The 27797-nt window shown below is 37.4% G+C and overlaps 1 protein-coding gene across 2 annotated transcripts in view; it reads left to right on the top strand.

Moving 5' to 3' along the window:
* FAM169A (family with sequence similarity 169 member A) overlaps positions 1 to 27797 on the top strand; it is a 72889-nt gene that overhangs the window by 39726 nt on the left and 5366 nt on the right. For both annotated transcript variants that reach the window (XM_003407957.3, XM_023545549.2), the window contains 7 exons: positions 2116 to 2295; positions 6979 to 7107; positions 7800 to 7912; positions 13357 to 13396; positions 13937 to 14087; positions 19882 to 20038; positions 26527 to 26730. In XM_003407957.3, coding sequence (XP_003408005.2) covers positions 2116 to 2295; positions 6979 to 7107; positions 7800 to 7912; positions 13357 to 13396; positions 13937 to 14087; positions 19882 to 20038; positions 26527 to 26730 — 974 coding nt within the window. The remainder of the gene's footprint in view (positions 1 to 2115; positions 2296 to 6978; positions 7108 to 7799; positions 7913 to 13356; positions 13397 to 13936; positions 14088 to 19881; positions 20039 to 26526; positions 26731 to 27797) is intronic.

Raw genomic sequence — 27797 nt, 5'->3', positions numbered from 1 at the left:
TGGTTTGTATAAGGGTAGAACCCCGGGGAGTAGAAGTATTTAAGGTGTAGGCAGAGGAAGAGAATCAGCACGACTTTGAAGTGAACACGTGCGCAAGTAAATAGAACTTTAAGCTTTGTGAAGACTACTAGTTCCGTACAAGTTCCATAAATTGACCGTTTTAGCACTGCTTTTAGATTCTGGAATTTACTTTTTTTGTCTACTGGAAGGACTTTTCCTGAAAACAGAAAAAATGCAATTTGGGTGAAATTTCCTACCTGTAACTGGTATTCTTTTGTACGGAACCTGAAGCATGAACAATAATAAACAACCATAGGTCTGTAAACTTCTTATTGAGAACCAAAACTAGTTAGTGCTTTCTCATCTCACTCATTTTTGTTTTGTACTTTGAACCACTACTACTTATAAAGTAATGTATCTTTTAATTTTATAATCACCACTAACAGTTACTATGAGAAAAATCCTGATTTCAAGGCATAAAAACTGATAATAGTTACACTAGTTTTTCAGTGAGACTTCTTGTTAGACTCATAAAAGAAATTTAGGCCCTTAGAAATATCCTATCTGCATGTCAGCAGGGATTTAGGTTCAGTGTTTAATTAAGATCTAAGTGTGTAGCTATGTGCATTACTTATTCTAAATTAGTTGGTAGCCTTGGAGTCTTGTTAGAAAAAATTATTGAAACCTCCTATTTAATAATAAATACTTCAAAGTATTTGGTTGAACTTAAAAAAAAAAAGTCTCGTTATATTTATCTGCTCATCAGATGGTATGATTTTAAAAGTCAATTTGCAAGACGTTTGTTACCTGAAATTTTGTTTCTCCTTTGAAGTACATTGTTAGAATTAACTAAAGTCATACGAATAATTTGAGAATAATAGGTTGTTTTATTTGAGGCAGTAGAAGGGGTGGAATATTGACTGATAACCATGAATTAATAGTAAAGTTAATAAAAAGTGAGAAACCCTACCATGATGCCCTCAATTTTGTAGACTATCTTAAGACATATTAAAGGAGTTAGCATATCTGTTTGCATGGTCAGAAAGACATTTAGACATGTGTTGTTGTTAGGTGCTGTTGAGTCAGTTCCAAATCATAGCGACCGTATGTACAACAGAACGAGAATAGCTACCTGGCCCTGCACCATCTACTTTTGTTTGAGCCCATGTTGGAGCCACTGTGTGGATCCATCTTGTTCAGAGTCTTCCTCTTTTTCACTGGCACTCTACTTTACCAAACATGATGTCCTTCTCCAGGGACTGGCCCCTTCTGATAACATGTCCAAAGCACGTAAAAGATGAAGTCTCACCATCCTTGCTTCTAAAAGGTGTTGTAACTATACTTTTTCCAAGACAGATCTGTTCATTCTTCTGGCAGTCCATGGTATATTCAGTATTCTTGGCCAACGCTGTAAATCAAAGGCATCAATTCTTCTTTGGTCTTCACTTAGGCACTACTTCGTATCTATTTCTCTTATCTATCTCTGACCTTGAACATACAAGATCAATTTAGGAGTGTATCTACAGCAAAAAGTTACTGGTGTAGCCATTTCTAAGACAGAAATGTTTCTAATTAGTGATAGTCCTTACAGATCTGGAGAACTGATTTACTTCTTTGCCATCATTAAGTAGATAAAAAATGATACTCATCAGGGGAAAAGTGAAGGGAAACGGTGAATGTTTGGATACCAGTGTTGGAATTAGATACTTGATATATTATAAACCATAGTCATCAGGTATTCTTTGAATTTGAAAATTTGATAGTTGATGAGTTTGAAAGTTGTGCAGGTGCACAGACAGTGGTATATATTTGAGATATTCCACAAAACGCTGGTGATTGCTCTGCCCTATATCAGATGATACTGTTGGCAGACATAAAATATATATGTAGCTCTTCTCATTATCACAAGCATACATCATGATGTGTAATAGCAGCTAGAGGTCTTAAAGTTTATAAATCATTTTGTATTATAGGGCTTATAAATTTCTTTAGCATTTTTCTTGAGGTAGGAAAAAAGCTAAACATTTTTAAAATGACTGTTAACTCGTGTTCACCAAATATATATGTGGCCTTTTAATGTAAAGAACTATTTGATTTCTGTTCTTATGACTGCAGGAAGTATATGTGCCTCATTTCTTACCCAAAGCTACCAACTGCCAGTTCTTGATACAATGTTTGTGAGAAAGAAACACCGAGGCAAAGATTTTGGGCTTCACATGCTGGAGGACTTTGTTGATTCCTTTACGGAAGAGGCACTTGGCTTGCGGTACCCACTGTCCTCTCTCATGTACACAGGTAAATGGACTGTGTTAAAAAATGTTAAACTCTTGTCTCAGTGTCACTTATGACTTATTTCTCTAAAATATTATAAATGTACGTACATTGATATCAAATCAGTTTGGATTTCTTGGCGCTCTAAGGCTTAATTTCACAAGTGTGCCCTTATTTCAGATAGATGGCTTTTTAGGTATATGGTGTTTTTTTAAATTGACATATAATTCACAAACGTAAAATTCACCCTTTTAAAGTGCATAATTTCACTGTATGTTTTTAGTATATCCACAGTTGTGCAACCATCAGCACTGTCTAATTCCAGAACATTTTCATCACCCTTCCCCAAAATCCCTGTGTTCATTAGCATTCACTCCCTATTCCCCTATCCCCTAGCAACCACTCGTCTGCTTCCTATAGCTGTACATTTGCCTATTCTGGACATTGTGGATAAATGGAATCCTGTAATATGTGGCCTTTTCTCTCTGGCTTCTTTTTCTTAGCATAGTGTTTTCAAGTTTCATCCATGTTGTAGAATTAGTATTTTATATGTTTTTATGACGGCATAATATTCCATTGTATGGATATATCATACAATAATGAATTTTGGGGTTGATTCTACTTTTTGGCTTTTACAGGTAATGCTGCTATATGAACATTTATGTCCAAGTTTTCACCTGGACATATGTTTTCATTTCTCTTGGGTACATAGCTAGGAGTGAAGTTGTTACAGTTATAGGGTAACTCTATGTTTAACCTTTGGAGGAACTGCCAGACTGTTTTTCAAAGTGCTGCACCATTTTACATTTCTGTCAACATTTTATATTTCCACCCACTCACTGAAACTTATTATTATCTTTCTTTTTTATTACAGCCATCCTAGTGAGGTAGTATCACATTATAGTTTTGATTTGTGTTTCCCTAATGGTTTTTTTTTTTTAATGGCTAATAATGTTGAGCATCTTTTCATGTGTTCGTTGGCCATTTGTATATCTTTTTTGAAGAAATGCCTTTTCAGATCCTTTGCCCATTTAAAAAATTTTTTTTTGCAGTGGGGGCTTTATGGTAGCTCTGTGGTATAAAGTATAAGGTAACATACTCATGTACCATCCAGCTTGAGAAATGGATCCTTGCCAACATAGTGGGAGCTTCTGTGTACTCCTCCTAATTAGATTCTTTTCTTCCCTGATACAAGCACTATGCTAAATTTGGCATTTATCTTTTCTTATACTTTTGATACATATGTATATGTCTTCAAACAATGTATCGTATTATTTTGCATGTTTAAAAGCTATATGAGTAGTTTTTAATTATGAATTCTTCTGCAGTTTTCTTTCTTCATTCAGCGTTATGTTTGTGGTATTCATCCAGGTAGCTACATGTAGCTCTATTCATTTCTTAATGCTGTTTAGTATTCAATTGTATGGATGTAGAATGTTGGCAATATTTTAAAAACCAGTAGTGGATTTATTTTTCAATTGTGTAAAACTCATACAGCTTCTTAATGAAATCAGATTTCTTCAAGGAAAATAATTTCTTTGGAAACTTATATAATATGCCATTGATTTCATTCTGCTACCAGATGTTTGTTTCTTTTGAAAGGATATTTTTGTTCTAAGTCCTCTCCCTCTTTTTTTTTAATTGTGGTAAAACTATATATAAGAAAACATTTGCTATTTCAACATATTTTACATGCACAATTCAGTGACGTTGTGTTCACCATATTATACAGCCATCACCACTGTTCATTTTCAGTTTTTTTTATTACCCTTAACAGTAAAAACTCGGTTCCCTTTAAAGCACTAACCCCTTCTTTCCCCCTCCCTCCTGCCCCTAATACCCAACTAATAACTACTAATAAACTTTGGTTTCTGTACATTTGCCTCTTCTAGGTATTTCACAGAAGTGGGATCATACAATATTTGTCATTTTATATCTGACTTATTTCACTTAGTGTAATGTTTTCGAGATTGATCCATGTTATAGCATTTATCACAACTTCATTTCTGTTTATGACTGGGTAAAATTTAATTGTGTGGCTATACCACATTTTGTTTATTCATTCATCTTTTGATGAACTTCAAAATTGTTTACACCTTTTGACTATTGTGAAAAGTACAGTGAGCATTGGTATATAAGTTTGTGCTTGTGTTCCTGCTTTCAGTTCTTTTGAGTTTATACCTAGGAGTGGAATTGCTGGCTTATATGGTAATTCTATGTTTAACTCTTTGAGAAACTGTCGAACTGTTTTACACAGTGGCTGCAAGGAATCCCACCAGCTATGGATAAGGGGTCCAATTTGCTCACATCCTTGCCAACACTTAACTGTTTTCCATTTTTCTTCACCCTCTTCCTACTCAGTAGCCATCCTAGTGAGTGTGCAGTGGTTTTGATTTTGCATTTCCCTGATGACTATTGATGTTGAGCATCTTTTCACATGCTTGCCGGCCATTTGTATATCCTAGTCTTCCCCATTCTTTTAACATCAAAGGTTATCCAGAAAACCGGAAACAAGTGTTACATGCCCATCTTGAATCGTAGTTTCATTCTAGACCCATACCTGAGAGTGGGATGAGCGTTGTATGCCCTTGGATAATCCTCTCTACTCTCAAAGTAAAATAATGGTTTACCAAATTTGGGGAGGAATGCAGAGAGATTCATTGCAGGCAGAATCTCTTAATCCTTACTTTCTTCTAGTATTCTAATGGTAAAGAAACTGAATACCAAATGAATTTCAGATGCGCATCATCCAATTTCTTTCTTTCTATGAAGTCTTGGTGTGCTTGAATTCTTTATTTTTTGCTTCAGTTTAGAGAGTCCCTGACAGTGTTTTATTTAAATCATTTGTATAATTTTATGACTTTTTTGAATGTAAAAATAATGACTGAAAGAATTAAGAATAGAAATTTTAAGAGTTCTATTTCAGACAATTTGGTGTTTTAACTCTTGAACAGTATTTCATTGTATAACTAATTTATTTATATAGCCCCCCCCCCCATTGATGGACACTTTTATTGTCCTCCCACCCCTGGTTTAAAAACAGTATTTTAAGGAACATTATAAATGTCTTCTGGTGCATAAGCGTATACTTAGAAGTATGTGCCTAAAATGGAGCTGGATCATAAAATATATCTTTTCAACTTTACTGTTACAAAAATGTTCTCCCACCAACAGAGTGTGGGATTTCCATTTCCCTAAATTCTTCTTGATGCTCATTATTATCTGATGGATGTAAAAATGGTATCTTTTTATTTTATATTTCCTTAGCGGCTAGAGACATTTATCATCTTTATCTTTGTTTATCGACCACTCAAATTTTATTATATTTAAATTTCCTGTTCCTAGTCTGTCCATTTTTCGTTGGGATTATTTTGTCTTTTTCTAATTAAGTTTTTGCAGTTCTTTATATGTTCTGGTGCCCTTTGGCACAATGTTTAAGAGCTCTGCTGCTAATCAAAAGGTCAGCAGTTCAAATCCACCAGCCACTCCTTGGAAACCCTATGGCACAGTTCTACTCTGTCCTATAAGGTTGCTATGAGTTGGAATCAACTCGGCAGCAGTGGACTTTTTTCTTTTTTGGTTTTCTGTGTTCTGGATACTGATACTTTGTTTTATTCTAAATATTTCCCAATCTGTGTTTTTATGATTTCTTTTTTTTAATATAGAACCATGCAGTCCAATACAGTAGCCACCAATTTAAATAGGATATAGTTTAAGTTGTGTAAAATTATAAATTAAGTTCCTCAGTAGCCACATGTGGCTAGCAGCTACTGTGTTTGGACAGTGCTGATATAGAACAGTTCTGTTATCACAGAAAGTTCTCTTGCACAGACTGGATAATGTAGGTTTTAAATTTAAACAGACTCATCATAATTTTTCATTATGAAGTGTGATTGTTGTATCTTTCGTAAGAAATTCTTCATTATCTTAATGTTCTAGGGATATTCTCCTATTTTTTTTAATATTTTGTTTTTTACATTAGGTCTAGAATTTATTTCTATGAATGTGAGATCAAGATCTGACTTAATGTTTTCTGTATGGATTTCTATTCCAGCACCATTATTGAATACTGTATCTGTTTTCTGCTGAAATGTAACGCCTTCTCTGTCGTTTGCCAAGTTTTAGTGTATGTGTGGTTCTTTCCTTGTCTTTTTTTCCCTGATATTTAATTTTTTTGCTTGTTTTTAACATATCCTCATGTGAATACCAGATTGTTTTAATTACTTTGGCTTGATAATGACTCTTGATACTTGGTATCCTTATTTTTCACCTCCAAAATTATCCTGAATAGTCTTTCTTGACCCTTTGGTCTTTCATTTTGAATTTGGGATCAAGTTGTGGCAAGTTCCACTGAAAAACAAACCCTGTTGAGATTTTGTTTGAAATTGCATAGAATTTAGAGATTCATTTGGTGAGAATTACTGGTTTCATGCTATCAGTTGAGTCTGACAATCCTTTTATTCTTCTTTTATGTCTTTCAGTAACATTTAGTAATTTCTTCTTAATGGTTAAAGAGGGAAAAAAAAGGCAGGGGAGGGATAGGGAACTTGTCCTAGTAGATTTGAAGAATCATTATAAAGCTACATTAATAAAATAGTCTTTTTTTAGGATTTTTATGCATAAATGAAACTGCTGTATGATTTTCTTCTCTTGAGTTGCCTTGGTGTTATTTTGATATCAGGGTTATGCTAGACCTGTGTTTTTCAGCTTGCAAGCAATACTTTGAAAAGTATCCAGGAGATCATGAACTCCTTTGGGAAGTTGAAGGTGTTGGACACTGGTACCAGAGAATACCGATTACCAGAGCGTTACAAAGAGAAACACTTAAAATTTCAGGTAAGAATGCTTCAGTTTCAACACAAATTTGACTTAAAAAGGCTAATAGTGGTTGTGTCTTATGGTAGAGAGTAGTGGTGTGGTGTGATGTGTTCTGTCTGTAACAGACCCCCTTGTCAGAAGTTGGAGTTTTTATTTGGGATTAGCATTTGAATCACTAATAATAACGGGACTTAGAATAGCCCAGTTGAATGTAGGAGCCTAATAGGAATTGGAAGGAGCCCTGGTGGTGCAGTGGTTAAAATGGGTGGTTCGAACCCGCCAGCTCTTCTGTGGGAGAAAGATGTGGCAGTCTCCTTCTGTAAAGATTCACAGCCTTGGAAACTCTATGGAGCAGTTCTCTTCTGTTGTATAGGGTCACTGTGGGTTGGAATCGACTTGATGGCAAAGGGTAGTAGGAATTGGTGGGTAAGAAATAGACAGAGATTATTAAAATAGCAAGACTAGGCATCAAGGGATTGAAGGTAGCTCCCAATCATATCTCTCCCTAAAATCACTAAATACAGATAACTCTTTATAGTTGCAGGATTTCACTTTATGATATTGGTGAAGAGAACATCCTGTCCCTAGATTTTCAACACCGTTCTGTCTAGGCTCTTTTCCAAGGCTCTTATGAACATCAGTACAGACAATGTTACAATTAAAACCAAATACTGATTGGTTTGCAACTTTTAAAATTCTTCTGTATGCAGCAGTTCCTCAAAACGAAGCTAAAAGACCTGTGTCGGGAGAATATGGTCTTGCACCTGTTCCAGAATACGAAGCAGGAGCTGGAGGCAGTCAGTCTAGTGAAGTGCAGCTAACTGTAGGTACACTGTGTGTTTGCTGTAGGAGATGGTTTTTATGTGTTTCTTAAAAATAGATTCCACTTGTGTTTAGATTTTTAAATGTTATAGTTCATTCAGCCAACTAATTTTTACTGTGTTAGTTTTCTTGGTGCTGTTTATTAATTGATGACTTTGGAGGAAAATGTTAATTTGTTCAAGATAATTTTATAATTTCTAATGATTCGACCAAAAAATTCAGAATTACTAAGGATTTCATTTCTTTGAAAAATCATCTTAATGATGTTAACAGCATTATATGCTAGTTGAAGGTAATGTGGAAAACACATAAAATCATATAAGAAAATAAAAGTCTGTAATACCACCACCCAGATATATCGACTATTAACATTTTCATATATGTACTGAATATGACAAAATACGTATCTGCACACATAATATTTTTGTTTTTATTTTCTTACGCTGCCACTAAATGCTTTTCTTCATTATTGTAATATTGTAAGCATTTTCTATGCCATTACCGTTTTAAAACATAATTGGTAAATAGCACACCATTCTATTATATGTAAATACCATAATTTATTTCCTTAATATAGGATATTGAACTTTTACATTTATAAGTGGCTCGGTTATTTCATTATGCATATAAATTCCCAGACGTGGAATTAATAGTAGGTCAGAGTTTATGAAGTTGTTGTGGAAAGTTTCAGGTTATATGCTGGGTCTTTTGTAGGAGATAATGGCACTTTTCAAATATTTGGTACCCTGAATAGTAGAAGGCTAGGTCCCATTACAGTGCAGTCCAGAGGACTTACCAGAACCTTTTCTAGAACTGATACTTTGTGGTTCTTGATATTACTTAAAATATGGGTCTGTTGAATGAATTCTAGAAATCTGTCTTGTTTTTTGCGGCTTTGTTGTGACGGCATCTGTTACAGTCGTAGTTTGTTTTGTACATGTACATCTGAGTATATTTGTAGTGAGTGTTGAATATGTGTGTGTAAATGCATGTGCATTTCAGAGACAGGTGCTTTGGGGAATTGATTTGTGTTTATTTCCTGTCTCAGCATAAAAGTTGACTATTTGAGTGGGTCAGGCATCAGCTGGAGGCTTCTCCTGACTCATATGCTTGCAAGGACTGAGGAACCCAGAATCAGCAGGTCAGATGACAGGCTGCTGGCGCACAGGCCTGTGGAGCTGGTGAATCCCAAAGTTGGCAGATCAGGTGCCAGGTTGCTGGCTCAAGTTCCAAGAACTAGGGGTCAGATGAAGACAAGCTGGAAATAGGATCCACAGCAAGCAAGTGAGCTTTGCCAGAAAGTCCATATATTCATTGGATGCAGGCCACATCCCTGAGGAAATTACCCTTACAACTGATGAGCTAATCACATCATGGAGGTGATTACATTATGTTATAAAATGAAGGATAATTATATCAGATCAGAAAATGGAGGATAATTACATAATACTGTGAATCAGGGCCTAGTCAAGTTGACACATAACATTGTCACAGTCTACCGCTTGTCAACTGGGTACCTGTACACATCTCCTTAAACCATACATAATCTCTAAATAAAGACAATTATAAAGTCATGCTTGTGCCTAACACGATAAATTACAGTCCATATTCCTCAGGTATACTCAGGTTCATTTAGTACTGGGCAGGTATCATAAAATCAAGGCAAGTATTGTAAAGATAGAAAAATATGTTTCTCTCATACATGTAATGACAGCAATTATTTATTAAGTATAACTATATTAAGCCAAATATTTTTAAATGTCGTTGTGAGGACAACACAGTAAGCTGCACTATAAAAGGGGCAAGGTGGACAAACCCCACCTTTATCAGTAACTGCGTGGAAAGGATCAGCATGAATTCACTTCTCACCTGGAAATGAATCTAGGCTTCACTGTCTCACATTTCCATTCCTCGTTGCTAGGCACTTCGGTGGTAAAAACCCTCTCTCACGTCCTAACCACCCAAAGTTAGGTCAGACCTCATTTGTGGTTCTCCTGAGTTGGGTCAAAACACCCTTGGTCACCTGAGGCCAGGCCAGCGGGGAGCAGCCATATGGTTGGGAGCCTGCACAACTCCCTGTACTTCAGACCAGCTGGCTTCTCTTTCTTTTTCCCTGTCTCTTTCTCTAGTCTCCTGGACTAGTTCACAAGCTAGAAGGACTCTATCCTTCATCGACTGCCCTGCAGCATTTCTCTATTACACAAATCGACTCTGTACTGCCAGCCCGTGCCATTTCATTGCCCCTGTGGGTTCATTAATTCTCTAGATTGGCTCACAAAGTTCACAGAGACTGTTACCTACCTATAGTTACAGTTAACCCACTTGTTATAAACAAAGGATACAAGTGCAGAGACATATCAGGCAAGGTCTCAGCGTGAGGGTTCCATTGTTCACAGGGATGTTCCATACCCTCTCCTGTTTATAAATGTTCTCACCAAGCCAGGAATCCCCAAAGACAGAGCTCCAAGGTCCAGAGTTCCTAGTCATTAGGACCTCAACGAATATGTATAACTGGAGCCTTAATGCATACTTATAATCGTACAATCAGTGAATATGCATGACTGCATCATGTCTCCTCCCTTCCCGAAGTTAGTTTGCCAGATATAGGGGCCTGTGTAGTCCCTACTTGCCTGTCTATTTTAGAAAGACACACACAGAAAAAAAAATTGCTGTCAAGTCAGTTCCAACTCATAGTGACCTTATAGGAGAGAGTAGAACTGTCCCCTAGGGTTTCCACAGAGCAGCTGGTGGATTAGAACTGCCAGCCTTTTAACCACTTAATCATTGTGCTTAACCACTGCTCCACAGGGGTCCTAGAAAGACAAAACCAAAAAAAAAAAAACAACCATTGCCATCGAGTCGATTCTGACTCATAGTGACCCTATAGGACAGAGTAGAACCACCTCATAGAGTTTCCAAGGGGTGCCTGGGGGATTCCAACTGCCGACCTTTTGGTTAGCAGCAATAGCTCTTAACCACTGCACCACCAGGGTTTCCAAGAGCACCTTAATTGCTCAGGCTTTTTTCAGAAAATGAAACAAAAGTCTGAACTTAGTTGTTTGTCCCACAGTCATGTTAAAAAAAAAAAAAAAGACAGTTGCCATCGAGTCATTCTAATTCATGGCAACCCTGTGTGTGTCAGAGTAGAACTGTGCTCTCTAGGGATTTTAATGGCTGATTTTTCAGAAGTAGATCACTAGACCTTTCTTTTAAGGTGCCTCTGTGTGGACTCCAACCTCCAACCTTTTAGTTAACAGCCGAGTGTGTTAATCGTTTGTACCACCCAGGGACTCCAAGTATCACGTTGGTGAGAATATATTACAATGGAGCCATTTCATGAGGTTGGCAGCCTAATTTAGATTTTCTTTCATTTTAGAAATTCATTTTCTTCATGTTACTTTAACATTTTATTTAGTTCAGGGAAAATATTTACTTCTCATATTGAACTATTTATTTTGTGTCTCTTTTTATCAGTAACCACACAGGGAAGTAGTTTTGTTTATTTTAACCACATGATTTATTCTTTAGGTAATGATGGTATTTTGATTTGCTTTTTCCTGTTTTTTGTACATGAAACTTTATATTTACTTCTCTTTTGATGGAGCTCTGGTCGTGCAGTGGCTAAAAGCTATGGCCTCTTACCAAAAAGGTCAGTAGTTCGAATCCACCAGCCGCTCCTTGGAAACCCTATGGGGCAGTTCTACTTTGTCCTATAGTGTTGTTATGAGTCAGATTCGACTCGACAGCAATGAGTTTGGGTTTTTGGTTTTTCTCTTATGATACTGTTTGTACTTTGTGTTAATTTATTTTTCCCTTTTTTAGTTGAGCTACAGGCTTCTCGATGGTAGAATTTTTATCTTACCATCTTTCATATAGTTGTGTATGCCTTTATAAACAGACTTCTTTGAAGTCCATGTGCCTGCCATATTGTAGGATTTCAATAAATGCAGTAAGTGTGAATGAGTGGATGTCAATTGTTTACATTTACATAATAAAGTAGATACTGTGGTAAACACTGGTCATACAAAGGGAAGATGTGGTTCTTATATATGTAGGAGAATGTAGTGGTCCGCTATAGGAAATAGGTAAGTAAACGGATACACTACCACCACCAGTTGCTGTCTAGTCAACTTCGACTTGTGGCAGCCTCATGTATGTCAGAGTAGAGCCATGGTCCATGAGGTTTTCAGTGGCTGAGTTTTTGCAAGTAGATTGCCAGACCTTTTTTCTGAGGTGTCTCTGGTTGGACTTGAACTTCTAGCCTTTTTGGGTAGCAGATGAGCATGTTAACTGTACTACCCAGGGATTCCATTAATAGAGCATATAGCAAGTGATTGGAGGCACATTGCAGAGTATGACTAACTCTACCTAAGAACTGGAATAGAGGAAGTAGTAACCAAGTTGACTTTTGAAGTATGAAGGTGAGTTCAATGACAAGGGTTGTTATGGTATTTCAAACAGAAGATAACATGTAGAAAAACACAGAAGTGTGAAAGAAAATGGCATGTTTGGGGAACTGCAAGAAGTTCAGTGTGGCTAAAGCTGAGGATACTGTTGGGAATGGTAGGGAAAGAACCTGGAGCAAAAGAGAGATCACGTTAAGGGAGGCCATTTGAAGAGGTTGGGTGTTTGTGTTCTATGCGGTGATAAGCCATTAAAGGCTTCTTGGCCCCAAAAGCAAAACGAGTTGCATAATTTAGAAATATCACTCTCATTAGGTTGGAAGAGATTAGAAGGGATGTGATTGGAACGAGGGGTACCAGTGAGGAGGCTGTTGAAATGTTTCATGTTAAAGATGATAAAGGTTGAACTAAAGCAATGATAATACAAAGGAGGAGGCAGTTTTGAGAGATTCTTCGAAGTTAAAACTGGTAGGCTTTGTGATTGATTGAATGAGGGATAAGAACCGTCACTGCTGCCTCTTCTGGCTAGAATGACTGAATTGTTATTGCCGTTAATCAAGATAGGGAATAATATTAGGGAAAGAGTTCAATTTGGGACATGTTAGATGTGATACATGGGAATATCCACTAGGAGGTAATCCATTAGAAGTAGAGCTTTGGAAGTCAGGAAAGAAGTTGGAGAGTTTTAAGTTGTATATTTAGATGTCAGCTAATAAATACTGAAGTTAAAATAGATAAAATTATACAGGGAGAGCATGTGGACTGAGAAGAGAAGGTTGCTGAGGACAGAATATTAAATATCTCCAGTGTGTAAGATATGTTACGTAGCTTCCTAAGTTCTCAGGCTCGTAATACACTGAGGATGTAGTATAACCTTTTTATACTGTAAGTGAAGTTTTTTTTAAAAAATTGATGTAATAAAAGAGTACAAAAAGTGCTATTTGCAAAATGTTTTAAAAGTTTGTCTTTGAAGCTGTGAGTGAATTAGAGGGAGGAAAAAATGGTTTAAATGTTTGGATTTTAATCTACATCTCTGTTTTAGATTGATTCTCTAAAAGATGCCTTTGCAAGCACGTCTGAAGGTAAGCAGTTAAACCGATCTGTCAATAAATGTTTGAGACACTTAGAATTAGCAACAAGTGAGAGAGTGTGTGGTGGGGGAGGGGGAGATGCGTCAGAATAAGTGACGACTTTCTAGCACTAAAATCTAGACCTGGGTTTTAATGCCACCACTGCCACTGATTTTACTGTGAGAACACTGCGTAAGTTACTGTACCTCTCTTTCCCTCATTTCCTTACCTGTAAAATAGAGACAATAATGTCTGCCATCTTTATCTTCCAATATTATTGGGAGAGAATATATGTGAAAATACAGAAATATTTTGCAAAGCTCAAGGTAACATGAAAATGTGAGGAATGAATATTGACAAAGTGATTTTATACTTTGGAAAAATACACTGACATGTTTTCTTAGCCTGACTTCAATGATGGAAGGGTATATCTGTATAATAGTGAAGGGATAGATGTAAATTAGCATACTCCTAACAGTTCTGTGTATTTTAATATCTAATCCTTTGAATGCATAACCAATTGAGTGTAGTTTTGCTTTTTTTTTCCCTCAGGTCATGGTAAAACACCTGTTTCCACTCGTAGTAGAAGCAGTCAGCTAAAGCGGCCGAAGATTGGAAAGAGGTTTCAGGATTCTGAATTTAGTAGTTCTCAAGGCGAAGATGAAAAGACCTCCCATACTTTACCTGCAGCTTCAATAAACAAGTAAAAGTTCTTTATTCTCATTGTTTTGTTTATTCTTATTTTCATTTTATTAGAATTTAGTGTTTAAGGTGGAGGCTATTACATTGTTGATATAGAAAATGACGTTGGGTATAGAAGCTTGCATTTGAATTCTTCTACAGGGTTGTATCATCAGTCAGAACAAGGCCAAGAGTGACTGTGGAACAGACCATCAATTGCTCTTATGAAACTTCAAGTTGAAGCTGAAGAAAATTAAAACAAGTCCACAAGAGCCAAAGTATGACCTTGAGTATATCCCACCTGAATTTGGAGACCATCCAAGAATGGATTTGATGCATTGAACATTAATGACCGAAGACCACAGATGAGTTGTGGAATGATGTCAAAACATAATACGTGAAGAATGCAAAAGGTCATTAAAAATACAGGAAAGAAAGAAAAGACCAAAATGAATGTCAGAAGAGACTCTGGAACTTGCTCTTGAACATAGAGCAGCTAAAGTGAGTAGAAGAAATGGTGAAGTAAAAGAGCTGAACAGAAGATTTCAAAGGGTGGCTCAAGAAGACAAAGTATTATAGTGAAATGTGCAAAGACATGGATTAGAAAGCCAAAAGGAAGAACACACTCGACAGTTCTCAAGCTGAAGGCACTGAAGAAAAATTCAAGCCTTGAATTGCAATACTGAAGGATTCTATGGGCAAAAAATTGAGTGATGCAGGAAACATCAAAAGATGGAAAGAATGCACAGAGTCGCTTACCAAAAAGAATTGATCAGTGTTCACTCATTTCAGGAGCTAGCATATGATCAAGAACCAGTGGTATTGAAGGAAGAAGACCAAGCTGCACTAAAGACATGGGCGAAAAACAAGGCTTCAGGAATTGATGGAATCCCAGTTGAGATGTTTCTACAAACGGATGCAGTGCTGGAGTTGCTCATTTGTCTGTGCCAAGAAATTTGGAAGCTAGCAGCTATCTGGCCAGCCAACTGGAAGAGATTCATACTTGGTGCCCGTTCCAAAGAAAAGTTATCCAACAGAATGTGGAAATTATTGAACAATATCATTAGTATCACATGCAAGTAAAATTTTGCTGAAGATAATTCAAAAACGGTTGCAGCAGTACATTGACAGGGAACTGCCAGAAATTCAAGCCAGATTCAGAGGAAGATGTGGAACAAGGAAGGAATAGTAATGCTGATGTCAGATGGATCCTGGCTGAAAGCAGAGAATACAAAAAAAGTGTTTACCTATGTTTTATTGACTTTGTAAAGGTATTCAACTCTGTGGATGATAACAAATTATGGATAACGTTGTGAAGCTTGGAAATTCCAGAACACTTAATTGTGTTCATATGGATCATATAAACAGGCCAAGAGGCAATCTTTTGAACGGAACAAGGGGGTACTGCATGTTTTAAAATCAGGAAAAATGTGCATTAGGGTTGTATCCTTTCACCATATTTTTTCAGTCTGTGTGCTGAGCAAAAAATCCAAGAAGCTGAACTATATGAAGAAGAACGCAGCGCCAGGATTGGAGGAAAGCTCATTAACAACCTGTGATATGCAGATAACACGACTTTGCTTGCTGAAAGTAAAGAGGACTTGAAGTACTTACAGATGAAAGTCAAAGACTCGAGCCTTCAGTATGGATTACACCTCAACTTAAAACAAAAATCCACACAACTGGACCAATAAGGAGCATCCTGATAAACGGAGAAAAGATTGAAGTTGTTAACGGTTTCATTTTACTTGAATCTAAAATCAAAGCCCATGAAAGTAGCAGTCAAGAAATCAAATGATGTATTGCATTGGGAAAATCTGCTGCACAAGACCTCTTTAAAGTGTTGAAAAGCAAAGATGTCGCTCGAGAGCTAAGATGTACCTGCCTGAAGCCATGATATTTTCAATTGCCTCATATGCATGCAAAAACTGAGTAATGAGTAAGGAAGACCAAAGAAGACTTGATCCATTTGAATTATGATGTTGGTGAAGAATATTGAATATACCATGGACTGCCAGAAGAATGAACAAATCTGTCTTCTAAGGAGTAGAGGCAGACTGCTTTTTGGAAGCGAAGATGGTGAGACTTTGTCTCACATACTTTGGACATGTTGTTGGGAGGGGCCGGGCCAGTCCCTGGAGAAGGGGATCATGCTTGTTAAGGTAGAGGGTCAGTGAAAAAGATGAATTGACACAGTGGCTGGAACAGTGGGCTCAGACGTAGCATTGTGAGGGTGGTACGAGACTAGGCACTGTTTTGTTCTGTTGTACGTAGGGTCCTTGTGAGTCAGAAATGACTGGACAGCACCTAAGATGTCTTAGTTATGTAGTGCTGCTATAACAGAAATACCACAAGTGGATGGCTTTAACAAAGAGAAATTTATTCTCTCACAATCCATTACACTAAATGTCCAAACTCAGGACATCAGCTCCAGGGGAGAGTCCCTCTTTGTCGGCTCTAGGAGAAGGTCCCCACCACGAACCCTCCCCTGGGCTAGGAGTCTCTCAGCGCAGGGACCCCGGGTCCAAAGGACATGGTTTTTTCCCGGCTCTTGCTTTTTTGGTGGTATGAGCTCCCACCTGTCTCTCTGCCCGCTTCTTTCTTTTACATCTGAGAAGAGATTGGCTTAAGACACTGCGTAATCCTGTAGATTTCATCAATATGACTGCCTCTAACCCATCTCACTGACATCATAGTGATAGAATTTACAACACAGGGAAATCACATCAGATGACAAAATGGTAGCAATCCTTAAAATACTGGGAATTATGACCTAGCCAAGTTGACACATATTTTGGGGGGCACAATTTAATCTATGACATAAGAACAGTAACAACGATAGTGAGATTATTGATTATGTCTTGCAGTGGTGTCAGTATATCTTGACAATGTTATAGAGAGAAGATGGTAGTAAAAAAGTAAACTCATTGTTTAATTTCTCATGCTAGTGATGTGGGAAAATATTCTCATGATTATATATTATCCCAACTAACTCATTGTCACCAAGTTTGTGAATTTTATGGTAACTAACTGGAGCCTTGGTGGCATAATGGTTAAGAGCTACAGCTTCTAATCAGAAGATCAGCAGTTCGAATCCACCAGCTGCTCTTTGAAAACCCTGTGGGGCAGTTCTTCTCTGTCCTATAGGGTCGCTATATGTTGCTTGATGACAATAGGTTTGGTTTGGTTTGTAGTATAGCCAGAATGCTCTTTAGAAGTGAGAATGGCAAGACTTTGTCTTAGGTACTTTGGGCATGTTATCAGGAGGGACTCATCTCTGGAGAAGGGCATCATGCTTTGTAAAATAGAGGGTCAGCAGAAAAGAGGAAGACCTTCAACCAGATGGATTGACACAGTGGCTGCAACAATGGGCTCAAACACAGCAATGATTGTGAGGGTGGTACAGGATCTGGCATGTTTCGTTTTGTTGTACATAGGGTTGCTGTGAGTCAAAACTGACTTGAAACACCTAACAACAACAAATAGTTTTTTTTTTAAGAAATGCTGAAGCTTAGTTAAGGAGCTCTGGTGTTGCAGTGGTTTTATCTCTTGGCTGCTTATTGAAAGGTCGGTGGTTCGAACCCACCAGCTGCTCTGTGGAAGAATGGTGTGGCAATCTGCTTCTATAGAGATTTACAGGCCTGGAAACCCTATGAGGCAGTCCTACTCTGTCCTATAGGGTCACTGTGAGTTGGAATTGATGGCAATGGGTTTGATTTTGTTTTGAAGGTTTAATTTTTAAAAACCGTTTGTTTTCCTATAAAACAGATTGGTTTTACTGGGATACTAGATGTAATTTTTGAATTCATGATTAGCGTAGATAATGCAGCCAGTTCCTCCAGGAACTAGTAGCTAATTGAATCAGCAGAACACTTGGGTCAATACATTATTCTCTGTCTTCCTTTGAATCTTAGAGAAAACAAGATTTTTAATTTTAAAATAAAATTAAATCTTTGCCGTAATTGTCCTACAAATTGTTTCTAAGTCATCCTTCAGTTAATTCATAGCTTTACCATTTTAGCTGTCAAATGATTTTACTCAGGTAGAGAGTTCTGTAGCTGTTACACAGATTTCATTATGTAAATGATTATTGCATAATTATGCAAATATTATATTTTGATGAAAAATACATAATTTTAAAAGCAAGTACAAGTAAATATTTAAATCTAGTCAGTTATAAAGAGCATAATAGATTAGACAACCGGTTTTCTCATTGAGCAATAATTTGATGTAATATCCTTTTTAGAAGGAAATGACAGTGCATTTTAAATTGAGCATCCTAGAATTATTCTGAATTTTTGCTTTTCATAAGACTGAATGCTTGAATGCTTACTCAGACACTACGAGAAACAAAACAAGACAGACAAATAACAGTTAAGAGTGCTCTATGGTTTGTGATAGTTCTGTGGATGCTGAGTAGGGAGAGTGACTCGTAACTGGGGAAATGGAGGGAAAGTGGCCTTTGGACTAGAGCGTCAAAGAGAAGTAGAAACTCAACAAGCTGACTTGGGAAAGGAGACTTTCTGGTCCAGGGGTCCATAAACTATAGTCTATGGGCTTGCTGCCTGTTTTTGTAAATGAATTTTACTGGGACACATGCATGCTTATATGTTTATGGTTGCTTTTGTGTTACTACAGCAGAGTTGAGTAGTTGTGACAGAGATCGTATGGCCCGCGATGGTTAAAATATTTGGCCCTTTTTAGAAAAAGTTTGCCAATGTACTATCTACAGCAGGGCTGTCCAACAGAACTTCCTGCATTGGTGGAAATGGCCTGTATCTGCACTGCCCAGTATGGGAACCAGTAGCCATTGTGGCTTTTGAGCACTTGAAATGTGGCTAGTGTAACCGAGGAACTGAATTTGTAGTTTTATTTAATTTTAATGTAAATAGCAACATATATATTTGTGGTTACCATATTAGACAGTGCAGATCTAGACTAAGGGAGTAAGATGAACAAAGGCACAGAGCTAGAAGGAATGTTGATAAGGATTACTCATATCTGAGGTGAACAGTAGCATCTAATAAAAGATAAGGGTCTAGTCATGTAAGGCCTTGTATGCAAAGAAGGCGCAGTTTATTCTTTAAGCCATAGGAAAAAAAAAACTTGTTGCCATTGAGTCTATTCCGACTCATAGTGACCCTATAGGACAGAATAGAACTGTCCTGTAGGGTTTCCAGGGAGCACCTGGTGGATTTGAACTGCTGACCTTTTGGTTAGCACTGAACCACTACACCATTAAGCCATAGAGAACCATCAGAAATTTCTGAGCTGAGCTGATAGGCATACATGTGAAAACCTTGATGAAGAATGTACAGAAAGTCCAGTGAGTTGGGAAGCAGTTACAGTGGTCCAGAGAGAATTGGGGCCTGAACTGGGGCTATGACAATGGGAATAGAAGGGTGGGGATATGTTTGAAAGGAATTTCAGAGGTAGAACTCAACTATATATTTTATTGTCCTGACGTTTTTGAAAATGAAAAGGGCATTATTAATGATTATGCCAGTCCTGGGGCAAAAGCTATAAACCTGTACTGTCGCACAGAAACTGGGATGTATGTTCACTTTGACAGAGGAAGGATCTAGCTTAGCTTACATGATTGAGAAGAAGTTGATGTTATTAGTTGAGCTGAAGAACAAGGTGGGGAAAGACAACAAGTTTGTAAGAGGATAAAGAGATTAGTTTTAGACTATAGAGTCGGAAGTTGTTGACTGAACAACACTTTGTGATTTTCAAAGTGTTACTTTTTACAGGATTCCTGAAATTTTATATTCATCCTTAATAAAACAAGTAAGAATGATTTATTGTTGTTACAGGTTAGAGTCTACTGCACGCACATCAGAGAGCTCAGAAGAATTCCTAGAAGAAGAACCAGAAGAGAGTGTGGTTGAGTTTGAGGACGAAAGCAGTGATAAAGATACACGACCAACCCCAGAAACTCAGCCACACCTGGGAAAGCAAGATGGTGAAAAGGTGTGAGATCACTTGTTAAGTAAAATGAATGAAAGTGAACTAAATTTTAACTTTTTAAGTCATATATTCTTAGAAAAATATATGAACTGTTTTAGAATCTTAGAAATTGTGTTTAATGTTTAAAAAAAAACATGTATCTAAGGAACAGATAAATAAAACACAGTACATGCATACAATGAACATTTACTCAGCCATGGAGAGAATGAAGTCCTGATACATGCTACAACATGGATGAACCTTAAAACATGCTGAGTGAAATAAATCACACAGGTACAAATATTGTATGATTTCACTTATGTGACATATTTAGGATAGACAGGTGTATAAAGAGCAAAGTTTATTAGTGGTTAGCAGGAACGGGTGAGAGAGAGAAGGGGAGGAGAAAAAGGGGACTCATTGTTTAGGGGACACTGAGCCTTCTGTTAAGGGTGATGGGAAAATTTGGAAACAGATGTTAATGACTGAACAATATGATAAATATAACTAATGTCACTGAATTGTATACATGAAGAATGTTGAAAAGGCAAACAATTTGTTACAATGTATTCACCACAGTAAAAAAATTGCCAAAATAATAAACTTGCACAGATAACCCAATTAAAAAAATATTTATATATACATATACACACACACACACATATGTATAAAACCAGGTCAGATTACTGGGGTTAGGGAAAGCAATAAAGTTACAAGAATAATTTTATATATCAAACTAAGGGAGTTTATAAAAGTTTGGCAAAGATAAACTAGGGGATGTTTAAGTAGTAAGATCCCTTAAGTGCAATTAAAAATATATTTGTGAAACTGAACACACTTAAGAAAAAACTTAAATGATGTGACTATAAGATCTGCCTTATAGAACCAATTCCAGTGCCTTCAGATTCAACATGACCTTGATCGCACTCCTGTTTTAGTAAAGGATAAGAACTAGTTACCCAGAAAAAAATTGTTAATAATCGATCTTTCAAATTCCTGAAAAAATAGGCAAACTGTACATACATGTAATTTTTCTTAAACATTAGAAAACAAATAGGCAAATGCTTTGTGACAAAGTCAACTGTTTGATATCTGGCTTTATTTCTGAAGCTATTTGAGTATTTACTGCTGTCTTTTCCTTCCTTCCTTCTTTTCAATTTCCTGTCCTTTTCTTCTTTTTCCTTAATATCTTCATTCTTTGCTACAGATTTCTTATTTCTTCTTTGATATATACTTAAGTTTCTTGAAAAATATATTACCTGTTTGCCAAGTCCAGCCAGCAGCTGAACAAGTGAACTATATCACTGATTCTGTTTTCTTAACCTACTCCACTTTAGCTTCTGTTTCCTCTACGTTATAAAACTATACATACGTATTTTTAATAATGCCGTGTTCTGGTGAAAGTTCACACAGCAAATTAGGTTCGCATTTAACAGTTTCTATGTATATATTTCTAACTCCAGGTCCTTGCATATTTTATTATAATACTTAGTCTTCTGAAGCCACCCTTTGAAATCTTTTCCTCAGGTCTTCTACTTCACCATTTCTTCCATTTGCTATTCTTCGTTCAAGAGCAAGTTTCAGAGTCTCTTCTGACATCCATTTTGGTCTTTTTTTTCTTTTCTGTCTTCTTAATGGCCTTCTGCTTTCTACATGTATGATGTCCTCCCACAACTTGTTTGGTCTTCGGTTGTTAGTGTTCAGTGTGTGAAATCTATTCTTGAGATGGTCTCTCAGTTCAGGTGGGGTATACTCAAGGTCATAAATTGGCTCTTGTGAACTTGTTTTAATTTTCTTCAACTTGAGCTTGCATAGGGGCAATGGATGGTCTGTTCCCAGTGGGCCCCTGGCCGTGTGCTGACTGATGATACCGAGCTTCTCCATCATCTCTTTCCACAGATGTAGTTGATTTGGTTCTTGGATATTCCATCTGGTGAGGTCCATGTGTATAGTCACAGTTTATGTTGGTGAAAAAAGATATTCGTAATGAATAAGTCATTGATCTTTCAAAAGTCTATCTCCAGGGTCATTTCTGTCCCAAGGCCATTATTTCCAATAACTGATCCTTGTTCTTTGTTTCCAACCTTTATATTCCAGTCACCAGTAATTATCAGTGTACCTTGATTGCATGTTGATCAATTTCTCACTGCAGAAGTTGGTAAAAATCTTCCATTTCATCATCTTTGGCCTTAGTGGTTGGTGCATAAATTTGAATATTAGTTGTATTAACTGGTCTTCCTTATAGGCATATGAATATCATCCTATCACTGACAGCATTGTACTTCAGGATAGATCTTGAAGTGTTCTTTTTGATGACGAATGTGATGCCATTCCTCATCAATTTGTCATTCCCAGCATAGTAGACCATATGATTGTCTGATTCAGAATGGCCAATACCAGTCCATTTCAGCTCACTAATGACTAGGATATCCATTTTTATTTGTTCCATTTCATTTTTGACAACTTCCAGTTTTCCTAGATTCATTCTTTGTACATTCTGTGTTCTGATTATTAATGGTGCGCCTGACCCAAGCAAAGGTATTTTCAATTGCCTCCTATGCGTGAGAAAACTGGACATTGAATAAGGAAGACTGAAGAAGAATTGATGCCTTTGAACTGTGGTGTTGGCGAAGAATATTGGATATTCCATGGGCTGCCAGAAGAGTGAACAAATCTGTCTTGGAAGAAGTACAGCCAGAGTGTTCCTTAGAAGCAGGGATGGCAAGACTTTGTCTTATGTACTTTGAACATGTTATCAGGAGGGACAAGTCTTTGCAGAAGGACATCATGCTTGGTATAGTAGAGGGTCAGCAAAAAGAAGAAGACCTTCAACAAGATGGGTTGACACAGTGGCTGCAGCAGGGGCTCAAACATAGCAATGATTATGATAATGGTGCAGGACTGGGCAGTGTTTCATTCTGTTGTACATAGGATCGCTATGAGTCAGAACCAACTTGATGGCACCTAACAATGACAGATACACCTGTACATGCACATAGGATCGCTATGAGTCAGAACCAACTTGATGACACCTAACAATGACAGATACACCTGTGCATGCACATAGGATCGCCATGAGTCAGAACCAACTTGATGGCACCTAACAATGACAGATACACACCTGTACATGCACATGTGTGTACACATAGTCCTTCCTGTACACATAAATGCATGCTTATCTACCTGTGTAACCACACGTGTATTTTTTGGTTGATAATGGCATTGTTGCAAAATTGTGTATGTTGTAGCATTTACCAAAAATGTCCCTTATGCTTGTTACTGTCATCATGTGTTAGCGTCATCATTTACCTTGGTCGAGTTGTACAGACTTCACCTGCATTTGGTGTTGCCTTTCCTGTCATCAGAAATAAGTGTCTACTGTCTAGAAAGTGATTCTCCCTCCCTCTGCCTCCTGTCCATAGTAGCCACCAAAGAACGTTGTTTTCTGTATGTACGCCTATTCTTTTCTTTTAATAAATACGAGCTCATACAATATTTGTCCTCTTGTGATCGACTTATTTCCCTCAGCATAATGTCCTCCAGATTCATCCATGTTATAATATGTTTTGAGAACTCATCGTTATTCTTTATAGTAGTATATCAATATTCCATTGTATGTATGTACCACAATTTGTTATCCGTTCATCCGTTGATGGGCCACTTACGTTGTTTCCATCTTCTTGCTGTCGTGAATGATGCTGCAGTAAACATAGGTGTGCATATGTCTATTCATGTCACTGCTATTAGATCTCTAGGTTATATACCTATGAGTGTAACTGCTGGATCATAAGATACTTCTATTTCTAGCTTTTTGAGGAAGCACAATACCATTTTCCATAGTGTTCGTGCCATTTTACAGTCCCACAGCAGTAGATCAGGGTCCCAGCAGCCCTACAACCTTGCCAGCATTTGTTATTTTCTTTTTTTGATCATTGCTGTTTTTGCAGGGGTGAGATGGTATCTCATTGTAGTTTTGATGTGCGTCTCTCTAATGGCTAATGATTAAAACTCTATATATTTTTTCTTTTTAGGTTTTTTTTTTTAAATTGTGCTTTAAGTGGAAGTTTACAATTCAAGTCAGTTTCTCATGCAAAAACATACATTGTTATGTCACCCTAGTTGCTCTCCCTACAATGTGACAGCACACTTCTTTTCACCCTGTATTTCCCGTGTCCATTCAACCTGCTCCTGTCCCCCTCTGTCTTCTCATCTCGCCTTCAGGCAGGAGCTCCCACGTAGTCTCATGTGTCTACTTGAGCTAAGAAGCACACTCCTCACCAGTATCATTTTATAGTCCAGTCTAATCTTTGTCTGAAGAGTTGGCTTTGGGAATGGTTTTAGTGCTGGGCTAACAGAGAGCCCAGAGGCCATGACCTCTGGAGTCCTTTCAGTCTCAGTCAGACCATTAAGTCTGGTCTTTTTACTGGAATCTAAAGTCGGCATTCTGCTTCTCTCCTGCTCCATCATGGATTCTCTGTTGTGTTCCCTGTCAGGGCAGTCATTGGTGGCAGCCAGGCACCATTTAGCTCTTCCAGTCTCAGGCTGATGGAGTTTCTGGTTTATGTGGCCGTTTCTCTTGGGCTCATAATTACCTTGTGTCTTTGGTGTTCTTCATTCTCCTTTGCTCCGGGTGGGTTGCTAGCTGTTAAGATCCCAGATGCCACTCACCAAAGTGGGATGCAGAACGTTTTCTTAATACACTTTGTTACGCCAGTTGACCTAAATGCCCCCTGAAACCATGGTCGCCAGACCCCCGCCCCTGCTACTCTGTCTCTAGAAGCGTTTGGTTGTGTATTTCTAGCTTTTTGTTTAGTCCAGTTGTGCTGACTTCCCTTGTATTGTGTTGAAACTGCATATTTTTAATGGCATTTTTCTTCTTCTAGAAAATTGGGAAAATAAAAGCATATGCAAAAAAATAAAGGATTTATATGACTTCAGTTTACAGAAATAAATATTTGTAGTTTTTTCTTCTCTTTAAGATTATACGTACTTCCACGTAATCCGTTTGACTCATTGAATAATACATTGAGAACATACTTTTGTGGATGACTAGTGACAACTTCCATTTCATTTTCAGTGACCTTTCCTTACCTTGGTTGACCATCTTCTCTTCTTCAAAATTCTCTATAGTCTTTTGGCTTCATAACACCACTGTATTTTGGATTTTGGTTTTCCTATCTCTGAAGGTTCTTTTTTTTTTTTTTTTATGTATATAACTCTTCTCCTTGCTGCTTTTCCCTATTGTGGATATTGTGGGAGATCCAGTTCTTGACTTTCTGATCTTTGGTTCATGATCTCTCTTTTGAAAATGCATCCAGTCAATGGCTTCAACTGTCATCTCTATGTGGATGACCATTAACTCCTGATTTTCAGTCCCATAATGTTACCTGCCTAATGGAAATTCTGTTTATACAGATGTCTTCTGTCATCTTAAAGTCAACATAATCTCTGTTCTTGCTTATTGTTTCTGGATTGAGTCTGTTTTCTTATTTTCATTCTGTTCTCAAACCTATAACTGAATTGCTGTCACTTCTAGTTACTGACCAGAATTCTATGATTAGCTTTTTTCTGTATCTTATTTTCTTCCTTTTAACATTTCTCCCACCTTGGTTGGTTTTTTAATGAGTTTTATTATAATTACCTCCTGTTTGCAGTCTCGTCTGTATAGATATGGACAGATTAATTTTTCTAAGTCTGATTTCAATATTTCTCTTGGAAAACTTTCCTTTATGTCCCTTCAGTGGCATTGTATAATCCAGCCCAGTATATTTCTGAATACTTACGCATTCCTTCTAATTATTAGAATGTCACTAGAAGTAGAAATACTAGGATGTTAAATAGAAGTCTTACAAATGAACATAAGAAGAATAGTTTCAGGAATTAGATGGTTTGTGTTATCAGATAGCGTTTCCATATTTTAATAATGTGATACAAGGAGCAGGATTGTTCAGAAATGACCCTGGGTTGACTAGACAGCTAGCTAGCCAAGACCAGGGGCTCTCTTCTTCCAGCAAGAAGAGCTGCATCAAACTCTGCTTTCTTTGAGACTGGTGGTGCTTCCTCTCCTGGCAGGGTAAACTGCAGCTTCTTACAGGCCCCAAAGATGCTGGGTACTAAACAGCTGGTGTGTGCAAAAAAGAGTTAGCACTAAATCTAGACTACCTCTGGTGCCTTTTTACTGTGAAGGTTCCTCCCATGATTGCCCTGTAAGAAGGAATAATGAGAAGGAGACAGTGTCTCTCCACTGAATCTCAGACATAAACCCTATGTTCACAGAGCACACCTCTCAGAACAACAGTGGGGTTTTGAGGTACTCATGCATTCTTTTGCTGACCCTGCCGTATAAGTTTCTCCTTTCCTCAAGTAAGACTATTCCTTAACCCATGTCCTATGGTTTTGTGAATGCATCTTGAGTCCTTGTACATGACAAGTAGGCACTGAGAAATAACCCACGTTCTAGGATAAATAAGATGGTTGTAATCATGTTGTGATTTTTTTCCTTGATGATTTAGGCATCTGAGTTAGAGCCTATGAATGGTGAGATAATGGATGATACTCTTAAGACCTCGCTTATAACTGAAGAGGAGGACTCCACTGTTGATGTTTTAGATGAAGAATTAAAATTGCAGTCTTTTAACTCCAGTGAAGACTCTGCAAATTTTGCTCCACTGGTGGTAGAGCCTTCAAAGACTCCTGAAGCTGTGGCACAGGATAAGGCAAGGGGAATAACCTAATTTTTTATAATTAAAGTATTCCAGTGTTGGGACATTGGTGTGTGCCTGAGTGCACGTGTGTGTGTGTCTGTGTGTGTGTATTCTTCCCTCATCTTAACATGTATAGTCCTTCAGGAAAACTAATTTTTATACTAGATTTGGTATTTTGAGGAAATGCAGTTAGTAGTGTTCCATAAATTCAAATCTTCGTGATTTTATTTATTTGTATCTAGCTTATGGTAACAAAATGTTTTATTTTGTGAACTTGGGGAAATGATTAGAAAAATGGATAAAGCATATTTAACAAATATTTCAGTACCCATTGCTTACGTGGAGCCCTGGTGGCACAGTGATGAAGAGCTCAGCTGTTAACCAAAAGGTCGGCAGTTCAAATCCTCCAGCCACTGCTTGGAAACCCTATGGGGCAGTTCTAAGCTGTCCTGTAGGGTTGCTATGAGTTGGAATCGACCTGATGGCAGTGGGTTTGGGGTTTTGGTATTGCTTACATAGGCTATGACCAATACAATAATTTTAACTTGCTTTAATTAGAGAGGAAACCCTGGTGGTATAGTGGTTAAGTGCTACGGCTGCCAACCAAAGGGTTGGCAGTTTGAATCCTGCAGGTGCTCCTTGGAAACTCTAGCGGTCAGTTCTACTCTGTCCTATAGTTGCTATGAGTTGGAATCAACTCGACGGCACTGGGTTTGGTTTTTGGTTGGTTAATTAGAGATACAGATTAGATGAGTGGAAAAAAAAAAACTTGGAGTATTTTAAAAGAAACTTAATTTTATTATTTTTGAACATTCTGGTTAAAGCTAAGCAACAGTTGTATAGCATTGTTTTATTAGTGCCTCACATAAATAGATGAATAAAATTTCTATTGCCCCTACCTATCCTTTAGTGAAAACGCAGCCAGACTAAGGGGGGTGGCATAGGGACTCTTGTTTCTGGTTCCAGTAACCCTGAGAACCTAAATTTTGAGTTGATTCATGGTTTTGAAGAATCTTGATAGGAAGGTAAAATATCTGAAGTACTGTTTTAGATAATTATATCTGTAAAGCAAAAACTCA

Source organism: Loxodonta africana, chromosome 2 (assembly GCF_030014295.1).
Source record: "Loxodonta africana isolate mLoxAfr1 chromosome 2, mLoxAfr1.hap2, whole genome shotgun sequence".
NCBI lineage: Eukaryota > Metazoa > Chordata > Mammalia > Proboscidea > Elephantidae > Loxodonta > Loxodonta africana.
Note: the sequence above shows the minus strand (reverse complement) of the source record. Positions and strands in the feature narration are given on the sequence as shown.